The sequence below is a fragment of the Passer montanus genome, unplaced genomic scaffold (assembly GCF_014805655.1).
Source record: "Passer montanus isolate IOZ18808 unplaced genomic scaffold, ASM1480565v1 scaffold109, whole genome shotgun sequence".
In the NCBI taxonomy this organism is placed as follows: Eukaryota; Metazoa; Chordata; class Aves; order Passeriformes; family Passeridae; genus Passer; species Passer montanus.
The window spans coordinates 171,345-189,300 of record NW_024357502.1 but is presented as its reverse complement, the minus strand read 5'-3'; the positions used below and the strand labels follow the sequence as shown (position 1 = coordinate 189,300).

General features: G+C 45.5%; 1 protein-coding gene across 1 annotated transcript in view; it reads right to left on the bottom strand.

The window, feature by feature from the left end:
- Window positions 1-1,518: 1,518 nt before the first annotated feature.
- The window catches only part of ATRN (attractin), a 146,590-nt gene continuing 130,152 nt past the window's right edge, over window positions 1,519-17,956 (bottom strand). The window contains exons 28-29 of the mRNA XM_039723794.1: window positions 8,186-8,300; window positions 1,519-6,715 (exon numbers count right to left, since the gene is read on the bottom strand). Coding sequence (XP_039579728.1) covers window positions 6,591-6,715; window positions 8,186-8,300 — 240 coding nt within the window. The 3' untranslated portion in view covers window positions 1,519-6,590. The remainder of the gene's footprint in view (window positions 6,716-8,185; window positions 8,301-17,956) is intronic.

Sequence of the window (17,956 nt, the reverse complement as noted above, 5' to 3'; positions counted from 1 at the left end):
ATGGAATGAAGCAGCACAGCAGCCTTTGGAGGCGACTGTGGCTGAAACCCTCATGGCTCATAAATGTCAGGTTCAACTCTGCTTCATCCCAGCAGTGCTTAATTCCAAAGTTGGAGAGTGACATAAAAATAAATGGAGAGCAGCGATTGCGTCCCGGCAGGACTCGGAGCGCGGCTGCCTGGGTGTCACGGATCAAGTGACAGCTTCAGACAAGCCCTGCCTCAGGCACCGGCTTTTGGCAGCAGCTCTGCTTAGGTGGCCTGCACCTCAATCCCTCTGGCTCACAAGATCTTAAGGCTGGCTGATTAGGGCTATTATAAAATGTGTTATTTATTGAACAGACAGGAGGTAACAGACAAAAGGCCTTGAACAGTTCCTACACAGTACAAAACAAGAGAACTACTGAGAGATTACATAAAACAGTGCACAACATCAAGGTTATTGTTATATATTAAATATATATTGTTATATACTATTGTTATATATATTAAAGCTAGCAAAGACACAGTAGAGAACAGAAGTCAGTGGAACTCACCACCCATAGAGTACACAGAGTCCTTCCACTCAGCCGTAGAGAGAGTAACCACAAAATTGATGTCCCAGCTTTGGGGAAAAGCCCCACAAATTTCTAGAGAATGTGCAGAAGACTTTTGCTTTGTGCAAGGTTGGTGTAGCTTTTATAGTTTGTAAAGTGGAGTGTCTGTCAGTGAAAAATTACAGTTGATCTTTCCACATTCTTGCTTCCACAGCAAGATTTTTATTGTCGGCTAGTAGTGTCACTTCCCCAGTGCCTGAATAACCATGAGACAGGCATCTTTAGTGAGTTATTTCACCAAATGGCAAGCTTTTGTGAAGGGCAAGAAGCCTTGCAACAGCTGACAAACAGCAGGTGAGTCCCTGTGGTGGGAGGTGTCCTCCACCTCTGGCTCCCTCTGCAGCTGCTGTGTGTGTCTGAAACACCCGCTGGTGCCAACATCTGATAAACCAGCAGCAGAACTGCTGATCCAGTTTCCATGGGGGAGAGCTTTTCCTCTTTGGATTGAAACAAAGAAATTTACTGGAAAAAAAATTGTTAGTGAGAGTAAGAAAGGGAAGGGGCTGAGATTTTATAGCTCTGTTGGGGTTACATCAGGAGGGGCAATGGAGGAGCAGCTCCAGTTTCTGCTCTCTGGGACAGGGAACAGCTGGAGCAGGGCCAGGGAAGGTCAGGCTGGAGGTCAGGAAAGGTTCTTCCCCCAGAGGGGCACCTGGGGGAAAGTGAACCTGAGAAAGAAATGGAAACTATTTAATGACTGCCTTTGTCTTAAAAATCTAGAGATTTAACTCTTTGAATTACATCCATCCATCCCCCACCCAGAGGACACATCCCTCCTTCCTCCTCCCAAATTCAGCACCTGCCAGGAGCCACTGATACCCACCACCACCACAAGAGAAACTCACCCTCACCTCAGCCAGAAGCCTTCAAAACACTTGCAATTATTTCCCCTCCCATCTGAAGAAAATAAATAAGAGGAAAAATTTAACCAGATCATCTACTTTTTATTTCAGAGGAAAGATTTGCATTATTTACTTTTATTTATATACATGTACTTCACATTTGTATTTAAAATGCACAGACCTCCCAAGAATTTTCTCGTTCCGGCTTTAAATTAGCTGTTATTTTACAATACAAAAAATTATACCAAAAAACTGCAATCCTAAATGTGTGTATGTATAACACCCACAACCCCAGCAATGAAATAGTTTACAATACTTGCTCCTATTTACATATGAATGCAATAAATGCTAAATTATACATATTAACAAACTAAGCTCAAGTCTGAACACAGATAAGAATCATAAATAATTACAGAACAAAGAGGGAAAAAATCCAGAATACAATTAATTCAAGAATCTTAGTTTAAAGAACATTTATTGTGCACAAATTTCAGAGTAATATAAAACTCTTTTTTTTATTTTCTTTTTTCTTTTTTTTTAATGGACTGACATGTGATACATTCTGCGACAATTGGGTTTTTTTTTTTTCTTTTTTTCTACTGGTGAGGTTTGTGGAATCAATACTAAATGGAGAGGAAATGTCTAAGGAATTCTAGTACCTGGAAGACACACACAAATTGTGTGAACAAAGAAACAGACTGAACAAAACCTGCCCTGATGCAGAAAAAATCAGCAGATAACACATATTGTAGTAGTCCTGGCATGGAAACTCAGCTCCTTTCAGCAGCTACCAACAGAAAAAGCAGGAATTTGTCTAAAATTGCAAAGAACACACCCCAAAATGAGGAGCACACCCCAAGCCATCCCTTCCCTCCCTCCTGCAGCACTCGGGGAGCACCTTCCCAGCACAGCCCACCTGCAGCTCCAGGAGCTCTGCCAAGGCAGCCCCTTCCTCCCTTCCCCGGCTGCTCCCAGATGGAGAAGCCCGGAGGGGCAGAGGAGCTCGGGGCTGCTCGGGCACGCAGAGCCTGCTCGCTGCTTTCTCACAGCGCAGTTCAATGGAAATAAATCCCAGTTTCCAGCGGGACGGGGCTGAGGGCTCCGAGGTGCAGCTGGTGCCTGTCCCCAGCTCAGGGTCTCACGGAGAAGGAAAAGCAGCTGGAACACCGGGAGCAGCGAAGGACGGAGGGGCAGCCCAGCCCCAGGGGTTACAGAAAAGGCCCAAAGTTTGATTCCAGCCTCAAACCCTCCCTTCACCTCAGGCAGGGCGAGCAAGCCCAGTGCCATTCACAGCCATCCCACGAACCCAGGGCCTGGGACCTTGGTCACCTTCCCTGCAGAGAACTGGAGCTTTGGGCACCCTTCAGGACACAAACTACCCCTCAGCAGTGTGGATCTGCCAGCACTGGCTGCCACGTCCATGGAAACACACCACTGCATTTGGGACAGTATATGCCATGGCTTGATGTTAATTGCAGGCATTGCCCCATGCCTGCTTTATTTTGGTAATTTCACTACAATGCATTTTAAGCCCAGAGAAAGTGATAATAACAACTGAAAAGTTGTGTCTCATAAATATTCTTGTATCCCAAGTATTGAGCCAGAGCATGGCAAGGTCATGCTACACCAGCCCAGAGAAAATTCTGGGCTAAAAACCATGGAAAATGGGGAATAAAAAAAAAAGGTGTTATTTGGAGATCCAGTGGCACCATTGTTTTCTCGAATAAAAGGGACCCAACAGTTCTGAAATTTCATTACTATTTTTTTAAAGGCTCCTCTCAGAGAATGAAAATCTTCTGAGAGTCAAGATATCGAATGTTGAATTTCAGCCAGTTACAAACACCTGAAAATAGTGATTTTGAATGGAAACACTGCCACAATTTTAGTAACAAAGGCCTTAAACTACTGATTTAATCCTCCATGTAGTGACCACTATAAGGACCTTTATTACTTGTAACCAAATGTTGCTTTTCCCCCTTTCAAATGGAAAAGCCATTATTTAACTTGGTTTCTACATTTAAGTGAAATACATTTGAACACACAAAAGTCAAGTTATGCCTCCCTGCTTTGCAAGATATCACGATATAATCTGGTGTTTAAAGCTCTGGAAAGTTATCTACTACAGATCAGATGAAGGAGTTATTAAGACAAAACTCATACATAACTTAAAATCATCCAAAATACATTCAGTAATTTTTCTGGTTTATATACACTTTAAATCTCTCCATGTTCTGCACGTTACTGTAGAGTTTATGTACAAGTGCAAAATCTGTGTGCCATTTGTCATTTATTTACAGATTCTCCCATGAAATAAGGTTGTTCTTTGTCCCCCATGTCACCTCCAAATGAAATAAACCCAAAAATCCTTCACTTTTGATACTGGCCTGGTGATAAACTGCCAGCAATTCCTCTTTCCCCTATCCTTTCCCATGTTTTTCCCTGTTTACCTCTAAGCTGGGATGAAACTGCAGCAGAGCTATGTATGAGAGTTCTCTTCTCCCTCATCAGGATGGAGATCAGATGCAGGGCAGAGCTACATCCTAAAGGAGCCAGTTCCTTTTAGTTATATAAGTAATTCTTGTTGCTCTATTTACATTTTTTGGTTCTGATAAACCTTGACTTTGATCATTTTTGCTCACCTTTTCAGTATCTGACACCTCATTTTGGCCACACTCCTGGCACACTGCAGGCTTTGCAGACCAGACAGCCCAGCTCTCCAGGAATGAGAAAACATCCCAAACTCTGTATTTATGTCTTTTTATTAAAGTAAAAATCTATCACCCCTCCAGACCTACGGTTCTGAAAGCTGTCTGTGATCAGGAAAACCCAACAACTTTAAGCACCTGCCCAAGAGCTGTCCTGAAGAGGGACACTCAAGCACAGGGGCTTTCACCATCTGGGCTGGCAGTTCTCCTCCCAAAAGCAGCAACAAGAAACCTGCAAACATCAGGATGTGCATTGTGGCTGAAAATACACAGTAACAGGGGAGGGATTTTAGTCCAGTCTTATTTCTCCAGTTCAGATTAACCCTATCACTGAGCAAGTTAGAAAATATTATCAGGAGATGAATCTGTCTGAGGTAATCCGTGCATCAGGTAAAACTTAAATTGCCTAAATCCCTTCATTCTAAGACAAATCTCAACCCTTTTCCGATCATAATTCCTTCTCCTCACAGAGCATTGAAACTTCTACTTTAGAAACAGATGCATTTATATACATTTATATATATAATGCATTTTTCCCAATATTTTTCTGCAGTCCAAATATTTTATTTCAGTCCCGCTGCACTTGTTAAATGACATTAAATCAGAATTATCATCCACCACAGTCCTTAAGCCATCAGGCTGTTTCCATCACCACTGTCTGGACACACACAGCAATCCACCTCTTTATTGCAATGCTGCCAGGCTCCAAAGAGCTTCTTCAAAATACATGGTTAGGAAAAAAACACCCCAGGAATGAATGGCTGATATGTGACTGATCACCAGAACACGCAGAAAAAAGGAGCAGTTATTTGGGTTTCAGTTTGGAAAGGTGCTGCCTGGCCACACCCAAGAGCACTTCCCTTGCACGTGTTACTTCTCCATTTATTAAACATCAGATGTCCTCAAGAGAACCCAAGAGCTCAGTGGCCTGGGTGAATCCATGATGACTGTGATGGAGCCATAACCACACACCTGGTTTGGCACCTTCACCAAGCCCTCCCACCAGCTGCAGCCCACCATGCCGTGTGGCCCTGGGCCACACTGGACACCACCACACACAGATGGGCAGGCTCAGTCCAACCTCGAGCCTCAAACCACAATCCCAGCTTGTCAGAGCAGTTCAGATGGTTTGATGCAACCCCCAAACACCAAACCTTCTCTTTGCTGCTTGCAAGTCTCATCCTTTCACCAACCAGCAACTTCTTCAACCTCTAACAGAGCTCAAGCTCAACAGGAAATACCAGGATCCCATCGTGTAGAACTCAAACCTGTGCCAACAAAGCTGCTGTGCTTGGTTTTTATTTAAAGTTCTTTTTTTACCTGATCCTCAAGTGATCTGGCACCCGGAGTGTTGCTTTTTACACTTTGTAAGAAGATGGAGCAAACCATAACCACTGAGGAGCAATGCCTCCAAGCTCAGCTCTCACCCAGAGGATGGCGGGAGGGAAGAGGGAGGAAAGGGGCCAAAATCAGAAAAATGTGATGTGTCTGACTGGAACACAGACTGCTTCTATGAAAATGCTGGTGAAACTGGGAGTTTTCTTATGGGATACTGAAATTCTACGTGCCTTCCAGATATTTGCATCTGGGTGAGCATCTGCTTGGTCAGGAAAATGCAATTTTTTCTGACTGCATGGGACAGAGGACACAGAGTGCCTTGGGTGACTCTAGATGTGAGTATACATACCTTTAAAAGAACTTAATTATGTTAAAAAGCAGCGTGTGTAGCAGTCTCCTCACTCCTAGATCTGTTCACGTCTAGGCACTTGTGTGTGGTGTACTCCAAGCAGGTTAAGACTATGTAAACACTGAGTCTTTCCAAAGCAACATCCAACTTTCCAGTTACTTCATGTGGTCTGAGCAACATCAACCTTTAAACCATCCCAGCTTTTGCCTTCCTGGACCATGATGACTACAAAAAGGCTGTGCCTGGAAGAGAGTTCCACTGAAATAATGAGGGAACAATTACATATTAAATGAAAACAAAGAATGAAGATGCTTTGAAGATTAATAGTAGTGTTTATGTGTTGAGAGCTGACACCTGTAAACACTGGATCTTTTTCTTTTTGTACAGTTTGATAAATACATGAACTACAAAGCACTTTCCATGTAGAAACCTGAGTGTCATTCATTGGACTACTGTTGTATTTACACTGACCAGGAGTGGCGGCGTCGGACCTCACCGCACCTGCAAGGAAATCACTTTGCTTTAACCTTGAAGAAAACAAAGGAGCAATCTGAAGCCATGTGTCAGTAAAACTTAAGTGGAGCAGTTGTCAAATAAAGCCAACTAGCACGTAGATGAGAGAAAAAAACTGGGTTCAAGGAAGTTGTGGTTTTTTTCCGGGTGCTTCTAGTCTCTTGGGACACAACTTGGAAATCTTCCTCCTCCTTGGTATTACTTTTCCATTTTGTTTAAAACCCTAGACAGTTTCTGATGTCCATGCATCAAATACAGGTTCCTGGCTGTGCAGGGGGCTGCTGCTTCCGATTTCGGATGGCGCCCGATTTCTCTTTGTAGGCAATTGGCATCTGTTGTGAAATGTCCACCAGAGCACTGGCCACCGCGAGACCTGGGCAACAGAACAAGCAGTCAGGCACCAGGACAGCCACAGCAATAAACCCTTCAGAAAGAGCTGAGAAAATCCCTCCAGGCCACAAAATGTGTAGAATTTTTTAAATAAACTAGAAAAGTGTTGTGGCCCAAGAATTAAACTCCAGCCAATATTCTGAAAGGAGCTGAAATACTGCATGTTTAATTAGAAGCAACAGCAGGAGGAAAAGATGCAATAAGGGTGGGTATTACTGAATGTAAATCTTTAAATGTCAAAGGCTGAACCCTTAATATTGAAGGTATCTTTCTCTGCACCAGTAGGTGGACTACAACAAACCTGAAAGGAAATGTGCATGGAGGTTTCACTGCCCCTCCCATGGATACATCACCTCTACAACTTCCTCACGGCAGATCAGGGAGTCATAGAATGGTTTGGGTTGAAAGGCACCCTAAAGCCCATCCAGTTCCACTCCCTGCCATGGACAGGGACACCTTCCACTATCCCAGGGTGCTTCAAGCCCTGTCCAACCTGGCCTGGAAAATTCTAGAGATAGGGCAGCCACAGCTGCTCTGGGCACCCTGTGCCAGGGCCTCCCTGCTCTATTCACAGACAATCCACATCTGGACTTAGCTCAGCCCAGCTCAACACCAAACCATCCAATTCAAACCTCTTTCTAAAGCCTTTGCCTCACCAAGCTCACTGGGCACTGGGGAACCCCAGTTAAATCCCACACTGCCCAGGAGATGATGTCCCAGTGCCCTGACACCAGGTTTGGGTGTGAAGGGGTTGAGAACAAGGGTGGGTGGTGAAAAGCTCTTTGTCCAGAGCTCCTAAGAGGAGAGCAGAGATGCTCTGAAAGGACTTCTAGTGACAGGACAAGGAGGAATGGTTTCAGATTGACAGTGGGCAGGGTTAGATGGGATATTCTTCCCTGTGAGGTGGGGGAGGCCCTGGCACAAGTTGCTCTGTGGCTGCCCCATCCCTGGAAGTGTCCAAGGCCAAGTTGGATGGGGCTTGCAGCAACCTGGGATAGTGGAAAGTGTCCCTGCACATGGCAGGGGATGGAACTGGATGATCTTTAAGGTCCCTTCAAACTCAAATCTTTCCATGATTCTGTGACTTGATGTTCCCCTGCAAATGGAGCTGGGAACAAAGTTGGACAGGCCAAGTGACAAGGCCAAGTTACTTCACAGGTAACTACTGCAAACGTGACTGTACCAGATCACTCTTTCCCCCACTCAGCTGTTAATTAAAGCATAGTCCAATATCAAATGTTCATCCATCAATTGACCTTATTAAGTAATTAACTCAAAACTCATGTTGGAAGCCAGCAGGGCCCAGACCAGGGAGCCCTAAAATACCTTGAGCACATCCCAAGCTGAACTGTGGCTACAGCAGCTTCTGTGGGATTGGGAAGGGTGAACCTGTAAGGCTGGGGAAGGAGCACAGAGTTCATTCCAAGCCATCAGAGACAACAGCAATCCTCACCTGACTGTCCTGGTGGTGGGATACCCCCAAGTCCTCGAGGCAACCTGACGAACACGGAGAGAACGGCTGCCTTGTTCCCAAAGCAGGGCTCCAGCGCGATCGGCTTCGGGACAGTCTGCAGCCAGGGAAGCAGCGGCAGAAAACAAATGTTAAACAGCGTGTTACACCCTCCCTCTTCCCCCAGCATCGCTCCTTCAGCTCCTGCAAGCCCCAGGGCATGAACCACCATGAACCACACTGCTGCGCTGGGCAGATTTCCAGCACACAGCCAGCAAAGCTAAAACCACTGTCAGCAACAATCAAAACACAAGTCATCACAAGAAAACACATTCACTTAATAAAAATCAGGCTATTAAAAAGTCAAGCACTACACAAGGCTTGTATTTCTCCCCAAATTCAATAACAAAGGAGCAGCTTATGTAATCAACAGGATTGAGGTTTTTGTTCCATCGACCCCATCAGCAGCCTGTCACTAATATCAGCATGCACCACCACGGCTATTCGATACTCCAAATTCTATTTCCAGAATTAAAGCCCATGTACCACCTCAACAGCACTCTGTGCATTAACACAGTAAACAACATTTTCCCAAGAACAAAAATAAGTGTTCAAGGCCAGGCTGGACGGCGCTTGAAGCAACCTGGTCTACTGGAAGGTGTCCTTGTCCATGGCAGGGGGAATTACATGGGTTTTAAGGCCCTTTCAATCTGTCATTCTAATGTTTACTAGACAGTCAGCTTTCTCCCTGGAGGAGCAGAAGACTAGATCCCTTGCTGACTCTCAGTGTCTGTGACCATCTCCCTCCCACTGCAGTCTTGTGATGATTTTACCTGAATGATCAACAGCCAGCTTCAGTATGTCATTAGAAAGCCAAAATGCAACAGCCCAGCCCAGAAACTAAAGCATGTTCTCAGCTGGGCCCCAACCCCACACACAAATACAGAGGATCAGTGCTACTGTGGGCTGCAATAACAGCCACATTAGGATGCAAGTGTTCACCAATGAGTACAGGTTCAGGAGAGTTTCTTCTTTTGTTCCACATCAGCTATAAAAGCTGAGAAACACTATTTTTACCCAATACACTCAGTGCTGTTTTCTTGTTTAGTATGGACAAATTCCACTCTGGTGTTAATGAAATAATTAGTTCTTTTTCTATCAGGCATCAAACTACACCACAGTACTCAAATATTCAACAGAAACTCAATGCAATGTAAGCCATGAAAAAGCCTGAACAGGAGTTAAACATGCTGTTACATTACCGCTGCTCAATAAAAAAGACAAAAGGAGACAACAGCAAGCAAAATGAAACTTAAAACTTTCCATATCTCCCATTTACTGCAATGACTGCAGCAGTGTTTGTTGGTCTGTGCCAGGCAGATAAATACGTGCTGCACGGGCTGGATGATGGAAGCTGCTGCCTGGTTTATGACAGCAGATTTCTCCATCTCCCCACCCCCAACAAAGGGACCCAGCTCAGAGTAAAGCTTTTCCCAGAAGGAAACAAGCACACCCTGGTGCTGTATCCCAGAGACTCAACTGCCAGAGGTAACAGAGAGAGCACAGAGAAGGAACTGCAGGAACAGAGCCCACGGACTTCTGCCTTGGAGGGGGAGCAAGAACCCAACACAAAGCTGGTCTTCTTTTGGAGACACTCAAGTATCCTACTTATTCTACTGTTAATAAAACAGTTCTGCTCAATTCCAGAGCTTGGAGAATGGCACTTGGGTTACAGAGAGCTCTTGTGCTCACCCTCAGCACTGAGCAGAAGGAGCAGCAAGGGCCACACAGAGAAGTGATGGAGGGAAGACAGTGAAGGAGTAACTGAATAAGAAACTGTATTTTAAAATACTTTTCAATGTATTTGTTTTCAATGGATTAATGGCCATGGAGCTGCTGCAGGGCTGGAGCCCCTCTGCTCTGGAGCCAGGCTGGAGAGCTGGGAATGTTCCCTGGAGAAGGGAAGGCTCCAGGCAGAGCTCAGAGCCCCTGGCAGGGCCTGACTCCCACTGGCCAAGGGGAGATTGGGCTGGGATCTTGGCAAGGAATTGCTGGCTGGGAGGGAGGTGAGGCCCTGGCACAGAGTGCCCAGGGCAGCTGTGGCTTTCCCTGGATCCCTGGCAGTGTCCCAGGCCAGGCTGGATGGGGCTTGGAGCAACCTGGGAGAGTGGGAGCTGTCCCTGCCATGGCAGACCATGGAAAGATGACCTTTAGAGTCCCTCCCAACCCATGAGGATGCTCAGCAGCACATTAAGCATCCTCCAGCCAACCTGCAGAAACAGGAGGTTGGAAAATCCACCTCAGGGGTCACCCAATCCAGCCCTCCACTAACACAGGCAATGGCACATAAAAGCACAATTCTCTGCTTTAAGAGTAGCTACACTTTCATCCTGTGCCATCACCTCTGGGAGACCTTTCCAAATCCCCTGGTCTGGATCTCACCACTCTGCCACCAGAAACTTTCTTTTAACCTAAAATCATTGACACTTCAATTTATTCATCTGCCTCATGTTCTTCTGTGCCTTAACCCTCTCCCTGGGCTTTACTCTGCAGTACATCTCAGCCTTCTTTTGGATCAACTGGAAGAGCAACACTCCGAATTCCTTCTCTGGACACAAGCACTGCCTCCTCCAGCTCTCCAAGAGTCCCTCTCTGCACTGGTTCTCGAGCACCAGTGACCTGAGAGGCATTTCAGGCTCTCACAGTGGCTCTGTTGTGGTATCCAAATCACATTGAGTCTCCTGCACATCATAAAATAGAAAGAAACAGAAGTTGTTCATTATACATCTCTCAGTTGCAGAGCTGAAGGGACTTGGAGAGGAATTTAGCTCATCTCTCAGCCCCAGGCAAGACCCTCTCTCCTTCTCTGCCCTTTCCAACTAATGAACCCTGAGTGTGTGGCAGAAATTCTCATTATGAGTCCCTGTGGGCACAATCTTCCCTTCCCATGGATTTTTTATTTTGGTCCTCAAGGTCACACATCTTGCTCCTCTCTGCTCTCCTGGTTCCACAGCACAGATAACTGGGGACAGGATGTAGCCCTGAGTCTCCTTCCTTCCATTGTCAACCTGCCCAGAAAACAATCAGAATCATGGAATGTTTTGGGTTGGAAGGGACCTTAAAGTTCATCTCATGCCCTGCAGGGAGCAAGGACACCTCCCACTGTCCCAGGCTGCTCCAGCCCCCGTGTCCAGCCTGGCTTTGGGCACTGCCAGGGATGCAGGGGCAGCCACAGCTGCTCTGGGCACCCTGTGCCAGGGCCTCACACCCTCACAGGGAACAATTCCTGCCCCATATCCCATCCATCCCTGCCCTCTAGAAGTGGGAAGCCATTCCTTTTGTCCTGTCACTCCAGGCCCTTGTGAAATCTCTCTCCATCTTTCCTGGTGGGCCCTTCAGGTACTGAAAGGCTACAATTAGGTCAACCCAAACCCTTTTATTTTCCAGGCTGAACAATCCTAAAAAAGATGAGGGTTGGTAAAATACTGTTAATATTTCCCTGTGTGGGGAACCTTATTTCTCTCAACCATGCACAGCAAGGATAATGATGCACCCAAAATCTGTCAGGCAGTTGCAAACTAATTTGGAAGGAATTAAGTACGACATCACTTTGCTGCAGCTAAGCTTCATCTTGAAACTAAAAGGGGAAAAATGGCCTATTGTCCATCAAATCCAGCTTTTCCTGAGACAAGCTGCAGTTAATAACAACAAAAACTCGCCTAAAGAATCAAGTCCTGCACATTTATTTTTGACAGCCCCAGTTCAGGCACCTGTTTTCTGAACTGTGACTCATTGTGCATCTCGTCTCTGAGCGCTGCTTGCCGGCCGGGAGACAGAGCAGGGAGGGAATGACTCAGAGCCACTGAGGGATGAGGAATCTGCAATTGGAGCAGGGAGGTCAGCAGTGAGTTGCGTGATGGAATGAGGAATTTGGAATTTGAGCAGGGAGATCAGGAGTGAAGGACATGCTGTGCCCTCTGCAAGGCAGAACCGGCGCTGGAGCCAGGGAGCAGGTTCTGCACTCAGGGAGGGAAATGTGAGATTCCAGCCAGCAGCTTCATTGGGCCCTGGCCTGCAGACCTCACCCAGCACCAGCCCTGCCCTGCCTGTCACCTGATGTGACCTAGGTACGTGTCACCAGGACACTAAAGGTCTAAGGAGGAGCTGGCTGGCTTCATCAAGTGGAATTTTGGTGGGGAGACCTCAGAGGATCTCAGGTCTCCTTTCTGTGCCGACTCACGTGGTTTCTGAGTGCTCTTATCATACAATTATGGAACCCCCTGAGTTGAATGGGACCCACAGGGATCACCCAGCCCAGCCCAGCCCCTGGCCCTGCCCAGACCCCAACAATCCCATCCTGGCCATCCCTGGAGCTCTGGCAGCCTCGGGGCCGTGCCCATTCCCTGGGGAGCCTGGGCAGTGCCCAGCACCCTCTGGGGGAAGAATCATTCCTAATCTCCACTTAAACCTCTCCTGACACAGCCCTATATCATCTTGTGTTGCAAATCCAAGCCATTCTCCTGCAAGAAGATTTTGAGTGAACTTGGAAAGCAGAGATCAGATGTGAGAGATGGCTCTTAAGGGTAAACTTTAAAAAGGTACATAAAATAGGTGTATTTCCAAATTTTGTAACAACCTCTATCAGATGCTTAAAACCTGCCTCTGCCAGCAACTTCCATTCAAAGGTTTTGATAAACCCATTGTTGAATTATAGAAGTGATTCTTTTTTACTGAAGGCTTAATGGCACAATAAAGTAGACATTATTCAAATCTATTCAAATAAGGTGCATCTCTCAGACACTCAACACAAGAGGACTGCTTTGAGAGGTGCCTGAACAGCAGAGTCCCATCACGGGAGCAGATACAAGGGGAGAACAAAGCCCTGGTGCTCCAGTGGGTGGGAAAGTCCACAGTCAGTGACCATGGACAGACAGCTGCAGCTGGCTGAGTCATCAGGCCCCTGCCCTGAGGCACCTCTGGTCCTCAGAGAAATAGGGATAGCTGTGCCTCCAGCACAGTGGAGAGACAAATGCATGGAGCTGATCACAGAACCATGGAATGGTTTCAGTTGGGAGGGACCTCTGCAGCTGGGCTCTCACCTCAGGGCCACAGGGACACCATTCCCACCTTGCCTTTAGGATCAGCCCAGGCACTGGGGGCTCTGCAGGTGGGCTGTCACCTCAGGGGGCACAGGGACAGAGTCCCCCATCCCTGCAGTGACTAACCTGAACCCTCCCCTGCAGGGGCTTTCCATGCTCCTCCACAACAAAGCAACAACCAATGGACATGATGGGAAAAACCCCAGGAACTCCAAGAATCAGAAGGGTACACAAATGCCAAATAAACAGCAGAAAGCCAGTCAAGCTCTCCTAGCCTGGAGCAGCCCTGTCTGGGTGGAAACAGGAGCTCAAGGTGTCTTACAGGTGGTGGCACAACCCCCTGCTCCCAGAGGCAGAGAAAACTGCTGTCAGCTGCTTTCCACAGATGATTTTACTGGCCCAAACCAGCACAAAAAGCCAAGTAATTCCAGTTGTTTCAGAGTTTTGATCTGTATTTAGCATGCATAAAGTGTAAACCATTATAGACATTAAAATCAATAAGAAACAGATCAGGTGATTTCATTAGTCCAACTTCTTCAGCAGGATTTTCCACATGAACAGGGCATTTCCCAGGAATTTGTCTGGGCTATTTCTAGGCGACCCAGATGTGGAATACACCACCAGTTCCCTTGGGAGTCAATTTCACAGCCAAATACTTTCCCCAAGCAGGTTGAATTGTGTGATGCTCAACCTAAACATTTTTATTTCATCTCATTATTTCTGTTTATGCTGCTTGTACTTGAAAAATTCAAAAAGTTAATAATGTGTCACATAAAACTAATGGCCAGAACAATAAATATTCTGTATAATTTCACAAACACAGCATCAGTTTTATTTAGGTTCTGTGATACATTGCTAGCATATTGCGTTTCAAGATGTATTAAAAAAACAACACGGAGAATTTTTTTTTTCCTTAACAAGAAAAGATGTTTCTATGGTTTGATCAAATAAGTCTTACATGGTTTTCAATTTCCAGGAAGAAAATTAAAATAAAGGAAAAATCTTATGGTGGTGGATGAGAAAAGGAACATTACCCAAACAGTTCAATTTTATTACTTGATTCCACTTGTTCAGGTGATTTCACTCTGTAGAAAAAGGGTCAAATTCCATTTGCAAGTTTTTAAATTGTGTCATTAAAATCTGAGTGAACATTTGCAAAACAAGTTACAAGCAATTTCCTATTTAAAATAGATTATTAAGCTTTAAAAATTATATTCTCAGGGTAGTATGTGTGTCCTGCAAGATAGAGATGAATGAACTTCTAGCAATAATTCACAATAAATGAGTTTAGATTAAAAATTTACATTTACCTTGTACCTGATAGCTAGCTACCTTGGAATTTTAGAGGGGCTGGGGAATGAAGTGAGTCGGTCCCAGAACTGGGTTGCTGCATGAGAGAAACTAACAAAAATCACATTCAAACCCTGAGATGGATGTTCGAGCCTGACACGGAGAACACAAATCTGAGCACCCGGATGTGCAGCCCGCACGCCCCAGCCCCACGGGCCCCGAGGCTGCTCCCCCTCTTCCACACCTGCTCTGTGCTCTCAGGGCTCGTGCGAGTCCAGCAGCAGCCAGCCACCAGCTCGGGCTGAAGGGGAGGGATCTGCCAGCTGAATTTGGGCTCCAAGGCAGCTCCCCTGAAATGACCAAATCTCTGTCACAGTTTGAGCCTGGCCACTCATGGGTGCCAACACTCGTCCTTCTCCTTCACTTCCCAGCCACAACGCAGGGACGGATGAGTGAGGCCAAGGGGAGCAAATCTGGGAGATACGTGCAGATATATGGGCAGTGGCGGGTATTTATTTTGATTTTGTACAGGTGAAGGGGCAGGACCTTTACAGCTCTTTTCAAGCACTCAGCTGGCTTTTGCACAGGAAAACAAAGTAAAAAACCCAACAAAGTGGGACAGCTGGATGAAGATTGCAAACACAACACACAAAACAACTACTTGGCATAAATGAATGCAAATAAGTCCTTGATAATGCTGTTGAGAAGCTGCTGGTGTTATTAGTACTTCAATCAGAGAGATGCTCGTTAGAGGGAAAAAATGAACTTAGAAAATCCTTCTCCTGTGGGAAACTTCATGCTCCTTCCTCTCCTTGCAGCAAATTCCTCCTTATCAATTAAAATCGGGGTCCAACCTGCGGAAATGTTTACAGTCTTCAAACCGAAAACTAGTTAAAATCACTTATCAGCCAAATGTTCCCTAAATACAAGGCAGGCTTAACAGATATGTCTGCTGATCTCATGACAGCTCCCTTCCAAAGATCTATATTCGATATTGTATCATGGGAGTAGAAAAAGTTTCCCCTAATATTTTTTCCATAATTTTGCAATAGCATTCAAAACAAGATACTAGGCACTTGTTTACTGGAAATAATTCATTAGGTGAAGGTTTTATCGGGTATTTTTGTTGCTGTTTTGGTAGGAGGGATCACAGCCAGCCTCTACGGAGTTCTAGTGCAGCTAATCTGCTTTACACACCTCAGCTGCCCAGGGAACGCTCCCTTCCTACCACTGGCATTCCTTCAAAGGAGATCCCACATCCTACAGGTGGGCCAACATAAGAGGAATAAACACCAAATAGAAAGTAAAAGCTGGGGTGTCCTCTCTGTGCATTCCTTTGTCACCTTGATGCTCCAGGAGGGAGCCTAAAGAGTGGAAGTGGTTTTGCTGAAGACAAGAAGACAGCTACATACAGACAGCCTTGGAATTCCTCTGTGTTAATGCATGGAAAAGCTCCTAGAACCAGTAACTGCCAGAAAGCCCAGAAATAAGACTTTAGAAATTAAACTGCCTTTCCAAAGGCAAGTTGAGAAACCCAGTGCCTACCTTAGCCAGGTCAGGCAGAACCACAGTGGCATTTCTGGTCTCAAAGGCTGCATGTGATCCATCTCCAGCAAGTGCTACAGCAGATCAGGATTATTCTGTTTATCTCCCCCCATCCCTCAATTTCATCCCCTTCCTGCAACTATTATCCTTCTGAGGACAGGAATGACTTTCAGCCTATTTATATCATCCTTGAGAAACCCTAAGCTGCTCTGTCCCCCTCTAACACATCTTGATCAGACAAAAAGAAAGTGGTTCAAGTTGTGCCTTGGGAGATTTAGACTGGATATTAGAGAAAATTTCTTCATGGAAAGAGTTGTGAAGCATTGCACAGGCTGCCCAGGGAAATGGGCACCACCATCCATGGAAATGTTCAATAACCTTGTGGATGTGGTACTCGAGACAGTTTAATGGTGAACACGGTGGTGGTGCTGTGTTCATGAATGCACTTGGTGATTTAAAGGCCTTTTCCAGCCTTACCAATTCTATGATTTGACACAGCCTGGTCATTTCTGCTTGATGAGGCTTTTGTGCATCACACCTCACGCCTGGCTTCCTTCCAAATCCTCTTCTTGCACAGGACCCTCAGTCTCAGCTCGCTGGAGCTGTCCTTGCCGTGCTTACAGTAACCCAGCTCACTGAAGGTGAGTAGGTTGGGAGACGCCACAAAAGCTGGTCCATCAGCAAATCTGATGGACCAAAAGCAGGTCAGCAACATGTGAAGTAAAGGGGAAAGTGAGTCATCCAGAGTGACAACCAGAACAGGTTAAAAGCTGTAAAAACCATCATTCCTTGGCCTTTAGTTCTTCGCTGAACTCCAGCTGCATGAAACAGCCCAAAATCAAGCTACATGTCAAAATCAACATGAATTCACCCTGTGGAAGTGCTGGAGCTGGCAGATGATTCATTTCAAATCATTCCTCACCTGCAGCTTCCCCAAACCCTGCACTTACTACTTACACAGGACTTACTACTCATTTCTCTGCTCCTTTACTGCTGGTTGCAACTTCATTACAATATAAAAGGAATTTAACAAGGGTATCGCTCAGATGCAAAATACAAATAGACTGAAAATCTATTAATTAATCTGTGGTACTCCCTACCCACTCCCAAATCAACTCATCACTTTAGCTCTGCACTTCACAAGCAGATGGGATCTTCTGGCAGCCTTTAAACCACTCAAAAGCACTTTCTCCCATAACAAAGCAAACTAATTACTAGAATAAGATGCTACTTCCCATCTATTTATCTGCTATTTTTAAGGAATCAGCTCACTGTCTGATTCAGGATTTGCAGTGAAGCCCTCAAACAGCAGCATTAAATGCACATTGGTACAATGGTACAGAACACACTAAATGAACTTCAGAAGGATTTTGCTCACCAAATGCTTCTCCCTTTCCCTTTAGGAAACACTAAGGATCATGGATGCAAAGATAATCAACATTTAGCACTGGCTTCACGTGCTGAATCCCTGAACACAGCACAGCAAAGATTGCTCCAGCTCTGCTCTAAAAGATTCCAAAATAATTTTTTTCCAACTTGAGGATTATTCTTTCCCAATGCAACCATTTTCTTGTTGACCCTGTTCCTTGCTCAACCCCAGCACTTGCTAGTCTGTGCATGTTTTTTCCAAGGTAACTTCTTGCCTTTAGCACTTCAAGATAGGTGGAAATCAATGTCAAAATTATAAACTTCCCAAATTTTTTCAGGAAAGCTTCTAAGCATGGCTGCAGAGGATTACAAGACTTAGATTAATCCGATAACAAGCCCTAAAAAAACCTAAGCTACAGCAACCAGTTCAGACACTTGGATGAGTCCCAGGCACCCATGGAAGTTAAACACA